Source organism: Morus notabilis, unplaced genomic scaffold (assembly GCF_000414095.1).
Source record: "Morus notabilis unplaced genomic scaffold, ASM41409v2 Scaffold1027, whole genome shotgun sequence".
Lineage (NCBI taxonomy): Eukaryota > Viridiplantae > Streptophyta > Magnoliopsida > Rosales > Moraceae > Morus > Morus notabilis.
Window position 1 is genome coordinate 19,254 of NW_010360033.1, and position 22,130 is coordinate 41,383.

The following is a 22,130-nucleotide window of genomic DNA, read 5'->3' on the forward strand; positions in this document are numbered from 1 at the left end:
TGTCTATAATTACAATAGTGCAATTCCAAGTTTATAGTTCAGTAACTATTGAAAATAATAGAATTAATTAATTAATTAAAGTATTTGATTAATTATTCATTTTATTGGAGCTCAGAATTATAGGTCAATGAGTCCCCGCGTCATCCTTGTAATTTCACAAGACACAAAGGGCAAAATGAAAATTTTAGAATTACAAAATTCTAAAATAAAACACTCAAGGATAATAAATTGAGAATTAATTACTAATTAAAAAATGTGATTATTTAAATTTAAATTTGAATTTTGGATCACTTATGTGATGGTGTTCACATAGTGTAAACACACAGCATAGTGTGAATCATTTTGGGATTCAAATTCCTTGCTCTCATAGTTATCTAATTAACTTATTTGATAAGTTGTTCAATTTGAAATTCAAATTGATATAAGTTTGATTGAAACTAAAATTTGAATTTGAGTCAAAATTAGACTGTTGGATAAATGCAGAATCGTGCCCTACTTCCCTGTACAGTATGTGCCTACCACATGGAGGATTTCTCCATGTGGTGGCTGGCCATTAAGAGATAAGGGAAGGGAGAATTTGTTCGAAATTCAAATAGGACATAATTGATAAGTTTTATCCGGAGATAAAGATTAGACTCCTTCTGAGAGTTTGACTACTACTCTATAAATAAGATATTGTAGAAAATTGTGTGACACAATTTTTCTCTCTCAAAAATCATAGTGGCTGAATATTCATAGAATGGGAAGGAAAAATTTTCTCCAAAATATTTCACGCTGTGCATGTGTTGGTGTTTGTGAAAAATTTGAGTGTTTTATTGCTAATCCTATTTTGTCTCAAGTGTGTCAACACACACGTCTTCGTGGAATCTAAAAATTGACGAAGAAAATTCAGGTGTTCTAAACTAGCATTGGAGCGAGGAACTTCGTGGTCAAAAAACACAAGATATCATCCTAATCAGCTGCTAGGTATAATTCCTAATCCAGTTCTTGGTAAATAAATTAATATGATTAATTTATTCATGCATAAATTAATATAATCTATAGAGTATCTCAAAAATTTCTTGAAATTTTTTTTTATACACTATCCTTATCTTGGAAATAAAGATTAGACTCATTCTGAGAGTTTAACTATTATTCTATAAATAAGAGATTGTAGAAAATTGTGTGACACAATTTTTCTCTCTCAAAAATCATAGTGGCTGAATATTCATAGAATGGGAAGAAAAAATTTTCTCCAAAAAATTCCACGCCGTGCATGTGTTGGTGTTCATAAAAAATTTGAGTGTTTTATTACTAATCCTATTTTGTCTCAAGTGTGCCCACACACATGTCTTTGTGGAATCTAGAAATTGACGAAGAAAATTCAGGTGTTCTAAACTAGCATTGGAGCGAGAAACTTTCGTGGTAAAAAAACACAAGATATCATCCTAATCGGCTGCTAGGTATAATTCCTAATCCGGTTCTTGGTAAATAAATTAATATGATTAATTTATTCATGCATAAATTAATATAATCTAGAGAGTATCTCAAAAATTTTCTGAAAATTTTTGTTATACACTATCCTTATCTTGGAAATAAAGCTTAGACTCATTTTGAGAGTTTAACTACTTTTCTATAAATAAGAGATTGTAGAAAATTGTGTGACACAAATTTTCTCTCTCAAAAATCATAGTGGTTGAATATTCATAGAATGGGAAGAAAAAATTTTCTCTAAAAAATTTCACACCGTGCATGTGTTGGTGTTCGTGGAAAATTTGAGTGTTTTATTACTAATCCTATTTTGTCTCAAGTGTGCCCACACACATGTCTTTGTGGAATCTAGAAATTGACAAAAGAAAATTCAAGTGTTCTAAACTAGCATTGGAGCAAGAAACTTTCGTGGTAAAAAAACACAAGATATCATCCTAATCGGCTGCTAGGTATAATTCCTAATCCGGTTCTTGGTAAATAAATTAATATGATTAATTTATTCATGCATAAATTAATATAATTTATTGAGTACCTCAAAAATCTTATGAAAATTTTTGTTATACACTATCCTTATCTTGGAAATAAAGATTATACTCATTTTGAGAGTTTAACTACTTTTCTATAAATAAGAGATTGTAGAAAATTGTGTGACACAAATTTTCTCTCTCAAAAATCATAGTGGTTGAATATTCATAGAATGGGAAGAAAAAATTTTCTCCAAAAAATTCCACACCGTGCATGTGTTGGTGTTCGTGGAAAATTTGAGTGTTTTATTACTAATCCTATTTTGTCTCAAGTGTGCCCACACACATGTCTTTGTGGAATCTAGAAATTGACAAAGAAAATTCAAGTGTTCTAAACTAGCATTGGAGCAAGAAACTTTCGTGGTAAAAAAACACAAGATATCATCCTAATCGGTTGCTAGGTATAATTCCTAATCCGGTTCTTGGTAAATAAATTAATATGATTAATTTATTCATGCATAAATTAATATAATTTATTGAGTACCTCAAAATTTTTATGAAAATTTTTATTTTACACGATCCTTATCTTGGAGATAAAGATTAGACTTTTTTTGAGAGTTTGACTACTACTCTATAAATAAGTGATTGTAAAAAATTGTGTGACACAAATTTTCTCTCTGAAAAATCATAGTGGCTGAATATTCATAGAATGGGAAGGAAAAATTTTCTCCAAAAAATTTCATACCGTGCATGTGTTGGTGTTCGTGGAAAATTTAAGTGATTTATTGCTAATCTTATTTTGTCTCAAGTGTGCCCACAAACACGTCTTTGTGGAATCTAGAAATTGACGAAGAAAATTCAGGTGTTCTAAACTAGCACTGGAGCGAGGAACTTTCGTGGTAAAAAAATACAAGATATCATCCTAATCGGCTGCTAGGTATAATTCCTAATCTGGTTCTTGGTAAATAAATTAATATGATTAATTTATTCATGCATAAATTAATATAATCCATAGAGTATCTCAAAAATTTCCTGAAAATTTTTGTTATACACTATCCTTATATTGGAAATAAAGATTAGACTCATTCTGAGAGTTTAACTACTATTCTATAAATAAGAGATTGTAGAAAATTGTGTGACACAATTTTTCGCTCTAAAAAATCATAGTGGCTGAATATTCATAGAATGGGAAGAAAAAATTTTCTCCAAAAAAATCCACACCGTGCATGTGTTGGTGTTCGTGGAAAATTTGAGTGTTTTATTACTAATCCTATTTTGTCTCAAGTGTGCCCACACACATGTCTTTGTGGAATCTAGAAATTGACAAAGAAAATTCAAGTGTTCTAAACTAGCATTGGAGCAAGAAACTTTCGTGGTAAAAAAACACAAGATATCATCCTAATCAGCTGCTAGGTATAATTCCTAATCCGGTTCTTGGTAAATAAATTAATATGATTAGTTTATTCATGCATAAATTAATATAATTTATTGAGTATCTCAAAAATTTTATGAAAATTTTTGTTATACACGATCCTTATCTTGGAGATAAAGATTAGACTTTTTCTGAGAGTTTGACTACTACTCTATAAATAAGAGATTATTTTCTCTCTCAAAAATCATAGTGGCCGAATATTCATAGAATGGGAAGGAAAAATTTTCTCCAAAAAATTTCACACCGTGCATGTGTTGGTGTTTGTGAAAAATTTAAGTGTTTTATTGCTAATCCTATTTTGTGTCAAGTGTGCTCACACACACGTCTTTGTGGAATCTAGAAATTGACGAAGAAAATTCAGGTGTTCTAAACTGGCATTAGAGTGAGGAACTTTCATGGTAAAAAAATACAAGATATCATCCTAATCGGCTGCTAGGTGTAATTCATAATTCAGTTCTTGGTAAATAAATTAATATGATTAATTTATTCATGCATAAATTAATATAATCTATAGAGTATATCAAAAATTTTCTAAAAATTTTTGTTATACAAGATTTGCTATTCACACGCTTCTGCATCCGAAATCGTTTCGAAAATCAACACATATATGCATGTAAGTTTGTAACTAAGGACACATTTAGGGTCCGTTCGGTTCGCTAATTTGAGTTTTTAATTTGAGTTGAGATGTGGTGTTATGTGAGAGTTTTTTACTGTAACAAAAAAGTTAGATATGACTGTTTCTGAGATCTTTTTACTGTAGTAAAACTCGAATTCTAAACTGGAATCAGCGAAATGAACGGGCCTTAATAAATATGTTCAAAACGTATTGGTTTGAACTTTTATGATTTGAAATGGAATGTTTGATCGATGTGATTTAAATTTTTAGTTCAAAACATTGAAAACGCAGGGACGGAGAGTTAAACTCAAAATTCTTACTTTTTTTTTTAATTTTATTTTTTATTTTTATATATCGAATCATTAGTTTGAACCAAACTTCAAAAAATCTTTACCAAACCCCCGTTTATTTGAACTTTTTGATTCAGAACATTTAAATCTTGTTTACCAAACGGCACCTGATTGTGTTCATATTGTACCATGTGTGTGTACTGATATTGGAACCTACAAGGAGGAAAAACTAAAACAACAATTGGAGTTTAAGGTATCCATGCATATGAGATGGTCATTTTACTTTTAAAGTGACTGCATATAAGCATATTCTTAAGTAAATAATATATATAAATGAAAATGCATTCATACATATGGAATGACATGATCCATGGTGTATGACTTGAAATCTGATATGATAAACAGAAAACATGCATGGAACGTGGTTTACATATTTGACCCAACTAAATATTGTCGTCTTTGATGACTAAAGCATCCACGAGTTTTAGAAATTCTAATTTCTACTTTATTGAGGACAAATTAAGGTTGCTATCAATAGATTCTTCTTTCACAAATATTCTCAGCAATAAAATACGTGCATATGCTGATGCTGATGTTGCGGTAGAAGAATTATTAAAACATGGAATATATGAAATATATATAAATATTTGTATATACGAATCAAGTTTGAGGTGATTTTGACTTTGCCTAAAAATTAAAAGCTCTTATTCGAATATTTTTAAATTAGTCCCGCTTAATTCTTTTTTGTTTAAATTTTCATTCAAAACAAACTGAAAAATACAATTTAACCACACTTAACCTCTCATTTTCCGACTATTTTAAAAAAAAAAATTTAACAAACAGAATTAAGTGAGACTAATATTCAACATTCGAAAGACAAAATAAAAACTTTTAAAAATATATGAGTGGAAATGATCTCAAAATTTGGGATTCATAAAAAATAATCAATATAAATATCACTTTCGCTGGCGATATCCCAGCAAGTATGAATCACAAATTAAGATCAAATCGGATTTTTTTTTTTTTTGGCTAGAAGATCAAGTCAGACTTAACAACTGGTGTTGGAAATTATGTGAAATCCAAGGAACAAAAATTAGAATCACAGCAAAAGTCTCACGACATCATCAAGTTATTCGTTTGACGAAAAGAAAAGCACTCGACTAATTTTGGTACACTTGTTTGCACACAATTATATCTTTAACTATGTCATCTTTTTTGTTTTAAACAAACAATTCACCAATTAAAAATATACATACATATATATATATACTTACGTTAAATATCAAACTTACTTATAATGAAATTAACACTGTGGCTAGTCAGCGCTTTAGATCCATTAGAATCCTTCCTTTGAAGTTTCTTCTGTCATGACTCATCACTCCCACCTCATTGCACCCTACTTCGCACCAACCCAAGAAAATACATATACATGTATATATATATATACACACATAAAACGACTAGAAATATATTTAAAATAACATAAACAAAAATAAAAGTTGTTGGTCCTTGTTCTTGTTCATGCATGCATGTTTAATAGTTCAACTATACTAGAATGGAACGTGCAGTTTCGGTGGTAATGTACGGCCATAATTTACATTAATACAACTATATTTTTTTTCCCCCTTCTACTTCTCTTTTTCCTCTAAATGTAAAACTTATGACTTAATATTTCCATACATGGAAACCAAACCGCAAGACCCTTTAGGTAAAAGGAGCTAGGAAAGTCCTAACTGCAGCTTTTTTAGGGCAAATTATCTTTTGAAACTTTTAGCTTTTTTTTTTTTGCCAGTGAAACTTTTAGCATTTAGGGTAGGTCACTTGTTGTCTACCCACATGGCTTAGGGACATGTGTCATACTTGACCTTGTTTTTTCCTCTGATTTTTTTTTTAAATTTTTTTTTATTAAGATTAAGATATTAATATGACAGGATCTAAAAAAATAAACTACCGATAAATTTTTATTTTTCAGTCATCACTCATCATATCAACATCAAAAATTGTTTGTGATCTGCATGTTTTTATAATTTTTAATGTGATTTCGATCGGATCTAACAATTAGAAAAAAAAAAAGACAAATACCCCTTAAAAAGTGTAAGGGTCGGGATTTATACTCCTTATTCTTAATTAATAATATTTTTAGTCAAATAATTATACTAACAAAAGAATATTAATAAAAAATGATAAGTAAAAATTCAGATCTATACAATCTTAAAAATAAATTCAATAATATTTTCCTACCACTAAGGAAGTTCTATAAGAAAAACATCTATGTTTTTTTTTTTTTTTTTCTCAAGAGTAAGAAAGAGAAATAAAGATCCTAAGGGTGCATAGCTAAAAGCACCTAGCCGACAAACAAAAGGGCACTTAGTGGAGGATCACTATTTCCTTTTCAAAGTGATTTTGAAATGTGTTGTGTGTGTGTCTGCACAAGGCGTCCGTACGATTGGTGAAGTGGCTTCACAAAAGGTGTGGGCTTGATCATGGAAGCCAATGTGCCAGGACAGAATGATGTTAACACAAACCCTGCAGCACCAATTTTGGAGCAATTTTAGGTGTCCCAAAAGAATAATAGGATGTTTGGTAGAGGGATTCGTTTCCTGATTCGAATCATGATTCGTGGTTCGTTACAGTATTTTCTCTCACAAAAAATACACGTAAATCAAAAATAATTCGAATCACATGGTTTGAATCCTTCAACCAAACGTAAAAGAATATTATTACGAAGGTGGAAAATCTGAAGTCATAAGGTTGAGAAAAAGCAAAACACAAAACCAAAATGTTGAAATTTTTAAACAATATACCCGGGGTTAACATATTCATAAGACGCTATTATGATTGATCTCAAATGAACAGCAAAACTAGTCTTTAGAGGTGAAAATTTGCATATTTCAGGCCCTCGGAGCAAAATAAAAGGGGAATCTGGCCCATCATTTTCTAAGGACTTTCTACGATAGGGATACTTTCATATCGACCATAGATTTTCATTTTTAATATCTGTCACAGTTTTTTTTTTTTTTTTAACCCCAAACATAATGATTGATGCCATGCAGGAACCTCAATTTTGGTGATTTTTTCAATATTCATACAGTTTTTGATTTATGACAATCTTGTCCTTCCCAGACACGGTATTGTGTCTTTTGTTGCCTCAGAAGTCGGCATTAAGGATAAAGAATACGATAAATGGTGTTGAATTTCAGATCCGTTGTACATTTTGGTTGGCATGTATGGTGTGCAATAATGTAATTTCATCTTTCCTGGAAATTCAAAGGATGTGGGCTGATGTGATGAATTATATATAAATATATGTAATATATTGGTTCCATTCTTTATTCCTTTTTGAAGCAAAATCAACTGGTATCTTGACTGTCAAGACATATGAATCATACATAACACAGAGGATAGGATTTAGAATTTCTATATGCTCCTATTTTTTGATTAAACAGAGGAAGTAGCAATCACTTTCAAGAAAAATTGGGGAGAATCCTTCTTGTCTATTGACTTTGTTTTCTCTCCTTTGGAAGATAAGAAAACGCTGGTAATTTTTGGAGGAATCAAAATCCCATCTTTCTCTCTCTTTAACTACATTCATGAAAAAGATGAAGGACATTAGTTTATATGGAAATTCTTTGTAACACTCTTTAACAATAATAGGATATTGAATAGTATCGTTTTAAAGTGAAAAAATCTTTATCAGAATATATCAGTCGTATATATACATTTATTTTTTTTATTTTCTTTTGATTTTAATTAAATCTAATATTTAAAAACATGTACCAGCAGCAAAACGTCTTCTTATATGGATAAATTTTATTTACACATAAATTTCAAAAAAAAAAAAAAAAAACCCAGATTGAGTCAAAAACAAAAATACTAAATGTATAATTCAAGTGGTGTAGAAAGGCCTCCCTACACCGTACCCTCCTGGCACTTTTTGGGACTACAAATTCAGACCCTTCCCCTCGCTTATCATACATGTTCTTTCCCTTCTCCTCTCCATATTTCTCTCTCTCTCTCTCTCTCTCTCTCTCTCTCTCCATAATAAAACAAACTTACGTTTCTGTTGTAGCCCAAGACCCAAAACTCCTCTGTTTTGCCCTGCCTCTCTCACTCTTCTAGTTCTACCCATAAAAGAAAAAGACCCTTTTTTCTCATTCCAACCCTCCAAGTCACTCTCTCTCACTCTTCGCACTAGAAAAACCAAAAAAACAAAAAACAGAAAGAGAGAAACTTTTCAGTTTTCCATTTTCACCCCAGAAGCCAAAAGTCCTCTGTTTCACACCATCGCAACAACTTCTTTTCCATTTTTTTGGATACCTTTTTGTTTTGGGTTTAATATCGGACATACAACAACAACAAACAAAAAGAAAAAGATGGCAACTATTGTATGTCCAGGTTTACAGTCATGTCTAGAGTCTCCTCTAGAGCCAAGAGCACTGAGGCTAAAACTCTCCTCATCAATCTTACCTCACTTTTCGCGCCCCTTTGAGCCATTTTTCCAGGAAGCGAAAACGACAGAGACGACGAGGAAATTTCACTGCTCCAACGATGATCACAAAGAAGAGGGGAATACTACTACTACTACTACTAATAATAATAATACTAATAATAATAAGAAGAATATTAATAATAGTAACAACAACAACAACAACAGTAATGGGGGTTGGAGCTTCCTCCAGTCTCTCCCCACCGCCAAGAGTGAGAAAGAGAAAGCGACATACGTCCACCCTCTGGTAAAACGATCGTCGTCTGCCCTCAGCCAGAAGAGCCTGGAGTTGTGCACGGAGAATCTGGGGAACGAGACGGGAAGCTGCGACGTAATCGAGAGCGGCATTTTGTCGAGCGCTTGGAGTTCGGAGATGAAAAAGGAGGAGAAGAAAACGACGACGGAGGAGAAGAAAACGACGACGGAGGAGAAGAAAACGACAACGAGGGGAAAAAGAAGCTTCCCACCGCCATTGACGACGATGAGTGGGAGGGATTCTCTGCAGGTGAGGCCACACAGGGAAGATGGGCGGCTGGTAATCAGGGCCGTTAAAGGGCCATCAACATTGAGATCTTGTTTCCATGCGGAGAGAAGTGATGGCCGCCTAAGACTGCGTTTGTTGGAAGAAGATTATTGCGCACCACCGGCTACGTTTGACTCGGAGGAGAAAAATGTGGTGAGTGAAAAGGAAGGGCATGAAAACGACACAAAAGAGGAAAACGACGTCAAAGAAGAGGAGGAAGAAGAAGTGGAGGAAAGGGAGAAGGGTAAAATGGGAATAAGGGAAAAGTATGAGAGAGGAGCAAGTAATATGAGGAGGTGCAAAGAAGATGGTGAAGTACAATATGAGAAGAAAACAAGTTCAATGTTAAATTGGGAGCCTTTATGGGTGGCTTCTTCTTAAAAAAAAAAAAAAAAAAAGCTTTATTTAGGATTTATTTTTCTCTATCTACTACTAGCTAGTAATGATCTAGATATTTAATAATAATTTAAAAAAATTACTAGAAGAGAAATGAAAAAAAAAATCTACAATTTTTGTGTTTGTCTTTCTCTCTTTTTGTTCCCTTTATCCTTCTATAAATTCCTCTTGTTTCCTCGAATGCGGTTGATTATGTGGTTGGTAGTTAATATCGTTACTCTCTCTCTCTCTTCTTTCTCTCTCTTGTGCACAGGAACAAGTCCTTTTCATACTTTAGTATGATGACAAACAAGCAAAAAGTAATTTAATTAGAAGAACTCGCGGTTATTTTGATTAAGAAGCTGTAATGTACTACATAGATGCAAACATTGTCCATCTAGAAGAAAAAAATAAAAATAAAAATCATATATATCTCATCACTAAAGGATTGACAAAAAGAAAAAAATTAGCGACTTCACACCTAACAGTCTGACACTACTGTAAAAGATAAAAGTTTAGAATCACATTCTCAAATTATATTTCATTTTGGGGAAACATTTAGTTTGGGAAAACTTATAATAAATTTGCCATGGTCTGACACTTGTTGTAAGATTTAGAGGCTAATAAATGGAAATATGTATTGTAATTCAACCTTAAGATGATCAAGAATGGAAAAAAGAAGAAAGTTGGGATTTTTTTTCTTCTTCTTGAATTCTACACAATCACTTTTTGACTAGTGGTTGAATAGAAAGAACTACCTTATCCATTCAGAAATGTTTCTTAGAAGGTGGAATTTAGAATTGTTTTTGAGGAATTAATTTCACTAATATTTATCACTGCTATATACTTCACGGTAACACACATCGTTCACTATCCACTAATAAAGTACACTTTTTTTTTTCCCCCGAATATACCCTCTTTTAAGTGATGGTGGGTAAACAAATGACCCTATTTATTATGCTCTTTCTTTTCGCTATAATAAGAATCCATGATTTTTTTCAAACGCAAGTAAAGTAATGCATGGATATATCCTTCAACATTTTATAATTTTGCCCTTTTTAAAGTCTCTTAACTTGAATATCCACCAATAATAGTTATCATCACTAACTCTCATATCATCAACTACAGTTCATCTTAACATGTCATGTGGAAGCAATACCATGCATGTTCATGTACTTAAGAGAAAATCCGGCATACTCACCTAACGGTACACAAGCGATGATAATATACATAAATATATCAAGAATAATGGAACTAAATTAACTATGATAAGATTGTTTTTTTTTACACCACCGCACCTTACAACCTTTCACGCGTCAAAATGATGATCAAATCAATGTGAACTATTAAGGTCTCGTTTCATTTCTCTGATTCGAGTTTTCAGTTTTAAATTTTTACAATATAAAACTCTCAGAAAATGTCACATCTAACTTTTTCTGCTACAGTGAAAAGCTCTCAGAAAATGTCACATCTCAGCTCGAATTGAAAACTCGAATCCGCAAAGTGAACGAAGCCTAAAAATTTTATCGTCGAGTCTTACTCGAAGAAAAACGACTCAAATTTTCAACACCTAGTTCTCGTTCATTTCACCGATTCGAGTTTTCAGTTTTAGGTTTCTACAGTAAAAAACGCTCAGAAAATGTCACATCTAACTTTTTCTGCTACAATAAAAAGCTCTCAGAAAATATCACATCTCAACTCAAATTGAAAACTCGAATCCGCGAAGTGAACGTAGCTCTAACTATCATTCAAAACTTGAAAAAATATACGGTATGTAATCAAAAAATGTCTAGTTCGTACCGTAGCTATGCTAAGTGAATATTAAAGTACTTGATCAATATATAACCAGCTATTGTGATCATAATACACAATATTCTAGTGATTATCTAGGGTTTAATGTTGCCATGGAATTTATTACTTTTAGCTCCTAATTCCATGGGCCACGGCCACCACTCACTACTGATCACCAGTCAATGGCAAATTTTTTTTTGACACTGTTAGAAGGGAATTGTGTCATATCATTTGTCGGAATTGAGATACTCTCAGAGCACACAATCTAACCAAGTAACAAACAGCAGGGATTCGTATCCATTCCGTACAGTCCTTGGGGACCAACCTGGGAGAGAGAGAGGAGAGAGAAAGAGAGAGAAATGTACTGGTACTACATTAACTAGAGAGAGAGAGAGAGAGAGAGAGAGAGAGAGAGAGAGAGAGAGAGAGAGAGAGAGCACATGTATGTACGCATGACAATGCGAAAAAGAGATCAGTCGCAAGTGGGTGTTATAGTTGTAGAGAGTTTGTACGAAGGAAAAAACATGTTATGAGAAAACGCACATGCAAAGAGAGTCGTACAACAATACGACGAAGGCTGTATATTATCCTCATATTCATGAAAGCTTGTAAATGGTGTTGGATCCTCCTCAGAGATATGAATCGATCGATCAACCGACCATTTCTCGCATTTTCTGCTGAAAAAGGGGTTCCTTTCGTTTTCACCTTTTTCCATTTGTTAAACCCCAGAGTTTTGTTTCTTCATTATTACTAGCATCTTTCCCTTTCTCCCCTCCAAAAATCACCCCAACTTGGGGCCGATCTCTTTCCTTCATCATTCATGATAATGAAGTTTCATAACGGCCAATATCTATATATATATATAATATAGATACATATAGGTTTTCTTAAAACGTACTTTTGTATAACGCATAAAAGTGAAAAACGTAACATGACATTTATTCAACATAACATTTAGTATTGAAAATTAGTCATGAAGATAATTCAAATGACTAAATTTTTTAGTGTTAAGTATTTTTAATGTCAGGGTCATGTTTATAAAATATCAAATTATATTTTTTATTTTTATATATTATGGTGGAAGTATAGTAGAGTAAAAACTATAGATGTATCTATATATACATTTTTTTTTGTGACGAATTGGGAAATATATTTAGAAAACAATGACCCCATTCATTTCACCGATTCGAGTTTAGAATTCGAGTTTTGCTACAGTAAAAAACTCTAAAAAACAGTCACATTTAACTTTTTGCTACAGTAAAAAGCTCTCACATAACGCCACATCTCAACTCAAATTAAAAATTTAAATCAACGAACTAAACGGGCCGGTAGTCTTTGAGACAAATGATGGTTGATCAGTCATCATTCATAGATACAAACAAATTAAGAGATTTTAAAGCTGCAGAGATCAAGCCTAGCTATAAATAGCTAGATTTAGGTAATCTCAACGCTGAAAGATTTATATGTATGTGTGTATATGTATAGAATATATGTATAGAATATATGTAGCCTAGCTATATTGCTTGAGATGGGAGAAATTGATGGGTTTACATCAGTATTGTACTATTGAATGATCAAGTGGTTTTTGGATCAAGAGTACTACGTAACATTAAGACAGTTTCCTTTTCATGTTCTGGCACCACCTTGATATAGTCACATGCAATAAAAATGAATGATTGACATGATTCCTTTAAAAGGTGGACGGGGCCTAATCGTGGAGTTAGGGCATCCATTCATTACGCATATCCGATAGGATAATGTGTTATATATATACACATATATATGTATGTATATATACACATACACACAAATATATATATATGTATATTATGCATATTCATTTCTCTTGTTGAATCTTCAATGCCTAGACTTTAGTCTGTAATGTGTATGCCCTCCATAATACTGATAATACCTTTCAAATACATACTAGGTACGTACAAACAAAACAAAATATCTTTCAAAAGCACCACCAATATATAAAAAGATGCATATTTTTGCTCACCTTTAATTTTATTTGCTGGAACACAGACATTTATGACTCATTGAGAAAGAAAATATCTTTCTTTGTTTACACTCGCACTCAACAGCATACCATAATCAACCTATATGTATTAACATATTATATAAATATACACACACACGCGATTTCTTTATGGATCGTACAGGTAAGGGGCATGTTTAGTTCGTTGATTCGAGTTTTTAATTCGAGTTGAGATGTGATTTTATGTGAGAGCTTTTTACTGTAGCAAAAAAGTTAGATGTGATTGTTTGTGAGAGCTTTTTACTGTAGCAAAACTCGAATTCTAAACTCGAATCAACGAAATGAACGGGGCCTAAAATATGCAAGAAGATAATCCAACACGTCGCACCCACTTCCAGGTATATATATGTGTCTGTTATATAGTTTGGTCATGACGTTTTTTCGAGGTACTAAATGTTGTCTTAGTTAATTAAGATAGCATAAAGCATTCTACACTAATTAATTTAGCTTGAATCTTGTACATATCCAAATGCGTACGTAATCCCTATTTCAAAATTGAAACAAAAACCTCATGACCGAGAACAACATATAAGTAGTACAAGGACGAACGCAAGTGTCGAGACCGAATAAAACCCGTTCGGTAAAAATAAAAAAACGTGCACGATCAAAGTTTGTTAGACAAAACCATTACAATTGATGAATAAAATCAATTGAGGACACGAGCGACATAACGTAGAAGCACATCTAATCGTCTAGTACCATCACCATACTGATAATAACTAATTCAAATAGGTAGAAGGCAGAAACAAAATCCGTCTTTATTAGTGATCCAATTTATGTTTAAAGTCGAATTTTCTAGTAGTCGGTGGTAATCCGCAGCTAGTTTTTGAGCATGTAACTTGTAATTCCTGAAATGATATTTTCCATTAAACTATAATAGCATAAATTTTGAGTAATAACATGTATATATGTACATCTCCAAAATTCCTTGTTAGGTGCACTTAAGGCTATGTCGATAGCTTTAAGACAATGTGTCACGAGTCAATAAATGCATCTAATTAATTAATTAGAATTGTCCTTATTCAATAGATATATACAAATACATATTGGTCCTTTTGTGTCTTTGTTTGAGCCAATTGCTCGAATATATACTATCTTGAAAAGAAAATTAAATTTCTTTCTTATCCATACACCAATCAATAAAGTCCTCACTCTCTTCCAAAATTAAGAAAATAATGTTGCAAATGCAGAAACATATATCGCTAGTTATTAGCTCCGGAATTTTGTGTAATATGTAGTTAATTACCCTCAGTTTTAAATTTGCCGATGACATTCAATAAAGTGAGAACTAATTAACAAAAATTAAAATCAGGAAAATGAATTTCCTGATATGATCTTTCTTTTTTATTTTTTTTATTTCAGAATTCTCTAAATGGAGTAGTAACGCGAATAAATTAAAAACAGAGAATTAATTAGTAAACAATACAAATAACAAAAAATCCCTCTATGTGTGGATTATATTTATAATTTCCTTTTCCAAGAGTATGTTCTATTATATTATGGAATCCACAATATACCATCCTATTTGATCTAATCCAAGACACATAGAAATTAGACCGGTAAAGCTTCTCCATTTATAAAAAGTTTGTATATATGTTGTCGGATATTTCTTAAAAAAGCTAGCTAAAAGTTGCATTACTAGCAATTGGGGTTTATATTGGTCTCTTTTACTAAAGGAGTATCTAGTTTCTTGCTGGTTAAGAATCGGACTTGAAAGTTCTTATTAATATTTCTTACACACACACACACACACACACACATATATATATATATATATATATATATCATTCAGTTCATGCCAATCCATAGCATATATATACAAGTAGTTCCACTAGAACAAAGTTCTTAAAAGCGCTGAATAATTAAGTCGCTTTTCTACACATACAACTTTTCTCCTCTCTTTTTAATTTCCTTTTCGGTTTACGCTTGCCCTTTATTAGGTGGGGGAATTTTCTTGGTTTGAATTAGATATAGGAAGGTTGAATATTTTCTCATGAAAGCGCTTTTCTTTCCATTATAGTGCTAACGTCAAGTACTTTATATGCAAAGAGGACCAACCATGCTAAGTAACTTGTTTTACTTACATAACCAGTATTATGTCTCCATAATAAAGTTCATCTAATATAATATGTGCATATAAATATATTTTATATGTATACATATAAAAAGAAATATTTAGAGAGTTTTAATTTAGACAGGATGTTCTTTTTCCATTTGATATAATTATTCTTGAGTGACTATCGATGAAAACGTAACCATTGAAAATTCATATATATATATATATATATATCCTCCTACCAAACTCATTAGTAAGCAATAATGACAGTTTTGTAAATGAAGAATGTTTTCCATAGTGTTTGGGAGTGCAAGTAAATTATTACTATCAAGCATCAATTATATATAGCCATGCAGGTCAAGCACTAATTAAACATTGTTTCAATTTGCTTTACTCAAAAAGTAATTAGCTGGGTAGAGAGAGAGAGAGAGAGAGAGAGAGAGAGAGAGAGAGAGAGGAGAAGTAGAAAGTTCTCACATTCTTAATTGGTGGGTCTAGCCTGTTATGGAATCACCAACAAAAGGAACCACTTTTGTCACAAAGGGGCCATATATCTATCTTCACCCCCACCACCACCATATCCACCTTGGGACACACATAAAAACCACAACCAAAAAGACAAAGCGGCAAAAATTGACTAAATAATATTCATCCTAATTGGTTATGGATAAAACAGTAGGCCCTCTCAAGAAACAAACAATATTAATTCTGATCGAAAAAAATTTTCCCATGCAATTAGGTCCTAGCACAACAAAAAAAAGTCCTTTTTGCGAGGACTAAAATGGCGAGGACATGTAGTCCTCGCGTTATCCATGTAGTCTACAAGGATAGGATCCTATCCTCACAGAAAAGGGGCAATGTCCTCGCAGAAGAGTGTTTAGGTCATGCAGGGATTCCTGACCGCTTCGGTCTGTCAAAATCACACCAGAGAGGGTGTGACCATTATTCAGCGATGATGTTTGTCCTCGTCGAATCCCGTGAAAAAAGGCGGGGCCCTTGTCCCGCCTTATCTTAAGTTTGTAGTAGTGAAACAATATGTTTCACTACTGTAACGCCTTCCGCAAGGACACTAGTCCTCACGGAAGGCCCTAATATGATCAAAACAAAACATATTTGCTCAGATTTTCTCCTTCGTTCATCTTTCTTTCTTTGCGATACTAGAGAGAACACTTCAAGGACTATGTATTAATGGCGGAAATTCTTTGTAAAATTTCTTCCTTATCTCTCTCATTTCTTCAACTCACTCCTCCCTCCCTTCGTTTGCTCTATATCCGACCATAAAGAGTTCTTTTTTGTGTATTGTGTTCATTTTCAAACCTTGTAATCTCCTCTTACCCCCTATTTTATTGAAGTTCGAATTCTCTATTGCTCTCACATTACCTCTCAAGGTAAGTTTAGACAATTTTTTGAGTTATATTTTGTGTTTTTATATACATTTTGTTCATTTTTATTCTTCTAAATTGTGTAGTTGGATATTGGTTTTTTAGGTGGTAAAGAGGAAATCTGAATTTCTCCTCATTTTCAGGTATGATTTAAATTTTATTTATATTATTATTTGTATTTTATTATTTTGTCTAAGATATTGTTTGTGTAATTTAGTATTGATTTGTGAAAAACCATTGATATTATATTTTATGGAAATTTGAGATTGTGTTATGATTTTAGGTATTTAATGATATTTTAATTAATTTTAATTTATGTTATTTTTAAAATGAATCAAAAAAAATTATTTATCAATTATTTTTTTAATTTAAAAAAAAAATAATTTTAATATTAAAATAACACAATCTGCGAGGACAAATACCACAATTTGCGAGGACAATGTCCTCTCAAAAAACTTGCCCGATCCTTATTTTTACCATGTCATCGGATTTCTAGCGTCCTCGGGAAAGCATCAAGCATTCCACGAGGATCAGCTTTTGTCCTCACAGAAAGTCTTCTGCGAGGAGGAGACGGCGAGGACTTGTGTCCTCGCAAAAGACTTTCTGCGAGGACAGCGCTGCTTTCTGTTAGGACTAACGTCCTCGCACTATTTCCTTTACCATATTTTTACAATAAATTTTCAAAGGAGAGAAAAAAAATAATGTTGATCAATAAAAGTGTATATGGTACATATAATTAACTAACAATTCTCAGAAAAGTACATGCACATTCAAAATTTGAGATCCTCTTTTTTCTCTCCATATATATAATTCTTTTCCCATGCAAATGGATAAGAATGTAGCTAAATGTGTAAAAGTGACACCTAAGAGATACACAATGAAACATGCAATATTATTATTCCAAGTTAATGAGATACACGGGCACACGTTCACAAAACATAATACACAAGGAACACATTCATTCTCAACCTCATTGTCCAAACTTGAAGATCAAATTCTCACAAATTTTGTGTGGTTTGCATATATGATATTGACAAATCTTAATCTTACGTGGATTTTGAGTTTTGTTCTTCACCACGTATGAAGATTTGAATCTCTTCAACGTTGTCCAGCTTGTACCATTGTCTTTTTCATTAAATTCCATTTTTCATCATAAATGGATAAGAGGCTCTATTATATACACACACACACACACACACACATATATATATATATAGTTGTATGATGACGTTATAGTCTCTAACTAAGATATACTTATGTCTGAAGGAATGAAAAGGCTTTCTAAAATTAAAGGATATGGTTTTTCAATCACAACCACTAGAATTCTTTGTGCTTATCCTTTTGTTTCCTTTTCTTTTTTTCCCTATTCATGCTTATACTTTTTTTTTTCTTTTTTTCTTTTCATGGTGTCAGGTCTGAAAGACATGAAACACATTACTTAACAAATTAGATTGTGATCTCTCTTTCAAAATGGAAAATGTGATGGGAATTACAAGAAAGACCTCCTTGATGTAATTAAATGATATGAGACTTGTGAGAGAGATCCTTTAAGAGGGTGAGAGGTAGAGGAAATAGAGAGATACCTACCTCACCTACAAATTGGAGAATATTCATGAATATCATGAAAATATTCTCTTTATAAAAAAGGTTGGTCCACCTATATATTGCTAATTGATTTGTCACAAATCCCAAATCACCAATAGTCTAAAAAAAAAAAAGGAATGGTCAAAATTCTTTTGAGATTTTCTTTTAATTTTCTTTCACTAGTTCTTTGAATATTATTTTTTTTACCAATCTAATCATCACTTGGCCGCACCATGCATCTTATGGCAAATAAGTTAGGTTCATACGGGGTTGTTCTTTTGCAACAAAATTCAGAAAAAATTTAAACTCAAATTACAACTTTATTTAAGTTCATATTCTTTTAAGTTCTAACTTTATTCAACTTTATTCAAGTTACAATTTTAATTTAAGTTATAACTCAAATTTAACTCAAAAACTACACTCAAGTCACACTCTAAAAGAACATGCCCCTAATGTTCCAAAACATTTTTTACAATTGAAGCAATTAAACAAAGCTTTACCCTTTACAAAAAAGTTGCCTGCATGTGACAAATCCATCTAATTTCTCTTTACTCTGTCTTCAGACAAGTTAATCAGTGAAAGATATGTGAAGATTTAATTAGAGTGGTAACTAACATCCCTAGTGCATAATCAATCACCGAAAACAGATTTTGTGTTCCATTACTTTTCATCTTTTTCATGTAGTTCTTTTGTTTTTGTTTTTTGTTTTTTGTTTTTTTTTTTAACTCATTGATATTTTAGTTTTTAACAATCTATCATCATCTTATTGATCTCCCAGAATCCAGGTGTTTCACGTCAGGAAAGTTCCACTTTTACTACAAAAAGAGAAAAAGAAATGGTCCACCTCATCCCACACAAATATCTTTTCATGCCTTGTTGTCCCTTCCAATCATTCAAAAAGTTCATACCCTAATTCAAAAAAAAAAAAAATCCCTTTTCTTCAAACGCTCTTTCTTGAGTTCGAGAGAACTTTCAGCCTTATTTATATATTGATGCAGCGGAATTGGAAATATAGAATTTACGTGTCTACTTCAGACAGAAGATGGGACTAAAGAATTTTAAATCCACCGAAACATAACTTATAAAGAAAAATTCTTAAATTGGACGAAAAACTCAATTTTAATATTTGGACATGTTTAGTTCGTTAATTCGAGTTTTTAATTCAAATTAAGATGTGATTTTATGTGAGAGCTTTTTACTGTAGTGAAAAGTTAGATGTGACTATTTCTGAGAACTTTTTACTGTAGTAAAACTCGAATTTTAAACTTAAATCAGTGAAATGAACAAAGTCTAGGGGTTGTTCTTTTGCAACAAAACTAAAAAAAAATTTGAACTCGAGTTACAACTTTATTCAAGTTTATGTTCTTTTGTAAAATTTGAGTTTGAACTCGAATTTGAATTCGAGTTTGAACTCGTGTTTAAGGCTAAACTCGAGTTCAAGTTTCCCCTTCAACTTGAGTTCATAAACTCGGACTCAAGTTAATGAACAGTGTTTTTTATATTCTTAAAAATACCATAACTTTTTCGTTTTAATTCTGATTGAGATTTTTTTTTTCTATGCATTCACAACGAAAAAACTAATAAAACCCCACCCATATACCCTATTAAAATTTTTCATCACCATTGAATTTTTATTAAAATACTATCTAAATACAAATTTAAGTTTTGACTCACTCAAACACAAACTCAAAAAAATTCTCAATTCAAATCATAACTCAAATGTGCACATCCAAACACAAACTCAAGTTACAACTTCAACTCAAATTATAACTTAAACTCAATTCAAAATCATCACTCAAGTCATTCTAACTCAAAAATACAAAAGAACAACCCCTTAATATATCGATAGTTAAGTCAAACTGTTACAATAGCTACTAACTACTATACTATTTATAACTTACTGATATAACAATAACACAACAAACATATACCTAAATTGATAATCTAGTACAAACGACCATTATAGCCAAATTCCTACATCAGTGTCATATTAGTAATTATGTATAAGGAGGGAGGAAAAAGTTAGGCAACAACATAAAGCTACATTAGCTTTTGTAATTTTGACCTCACCAACCAAGCTTGTTAATTTTGCTTGTAATTCAATGTAACTCTTTTTTGTCTCGAGGGAACAAAAAAGACTTTAACAGATTTTTGGTGATCTTTTTTTTTTTTTTTTTTTTTTCTTGAAGCAAAATCATGGTAAGGTTGTGTGTACCATGGTCCATTGTGTACATGAATTAGGAAACACAAGGGGATTATTTAGAGGCGGCCCATAAGCCAACATTTGGGCGACTTAAAAACGGCTCCTGTTTCTCTATTACCCACATTAATCATTCCACTCACCAAACTCGTGCTTCTTTGACTTCAAAGAGATACAAAAAAGTTTCACCCATTTTTCTTCGCAGATTTTATGGCATGTTTCTTCTTTTTTTCAACCCACAAGAAGCATAAACAGCATATATGCATTTGAGAAAAGATTTTTTTTTTTTTTTCTTGAGACGTAGCAATTGGTTTCCTTTCCCAAAAACAAAAAAAAAAAAAAAAAAAAACCAGGATTGGAAAGCAAGAAATGGAAAGGGGCTTTTTTTTTTTTTAGAAAATTATTTTCTATATAGATTTAAATTTTTACCTCTTATTTTTATTAATATCTTTTTAACTAATATATTTATTTAAATAAAAAGAATATTGATCAGGAGCAAGAATAAAAAATTAAACTCATGCACTCTAACGAGTATTTATCATCTTTTTATTATTATTCTAAATGGGCTCTGAATCGATATCCATTTTGTCATAGGCTGAGGTTCTTACGGGTTAAGGCCAAGCATATGATAGATGAATATAAGTTTATATAACCCACAATGATTAGCCCTTGAGGCTTTCCAATTGGTGTGGAAAGTGGTGAGAAAATTTTCTAAAAGATGGGGGAAAATGATATAATATATATGTAGACATATTCATGAGCTAAGGATTCGTGTCATCTAACCCCTTGCCAAAAATTCAAAAGAAAATTCAAAAGAAAAAAGTTCAGGAATCCAATGGTTCTCTAGCGACAAAATATCTATGTGATGCTTTTGTTGTACCACTCCAAAAATGGTGTCACACCTTTTTAACAAAGCGCAATGCATGATGCCACCAATGATCAATCATTCCAATTTTGTTTTGTAACCCTCTTATTGGTTTGAGAATACCGACATTATTTGGAATGATGTTTTGTCCTTTTCCGTAATGTATTTAACAAAGAAAAATTATATACATCATGAAAAAAGGTAATTTAATAACATCGTGAAACTAAAATATAAGTTGGGTAGGATAAAGTAACGGAGACAAAACGTTCATTTCAATTTATTCGAAATTAGAGAATTTCAACATGCTGGCATTCATGATGCTCATGACAAAATTTTTCACGATGTATGTTATTACTCTTGAACAAAAGCCCCAAGTTAGGAGGGAAAAGAAAAAAAAAAAGTTAATTATCACTAGTACAGAACCATGTGTATAATGGGTTCTACATTTAACACGTAAACTGTAATTAGTTTTGAACACGTGATAAGCATCACTAGTGCTAATATGCAAAATTACTACTCTTTAACAAATCAGCACAATATAACTTGAAAATTAGA

The 22,130-nt window shown here is 31.9% G+C and overlaps 1 protein-coding gene across 1 annotated transcript; it reads left to right on the forward strand.

Moving 5' to 3' along the window:
• The first annotated feature begins 8,269 nt into the window (after positions 1-8,269).
• LOC21390737 (protein FANTASTIC FOUR 3) lies at positions 8,270-9,662 on the forward strand. Its single transcript, XM_010095685.2, has one exon. It carries the CDS (start codon positions 8,646-8,648, stop codon positions 9,660-9,662), a length of 1,017 nt encoding a protein of 338 aa, XP_010093987.1. The 5' UTR covers positions 8,270-8,645.
• The last annotated feature ends 12,468 nt before the right edge of the window (positions 9,663-22,130 follow it).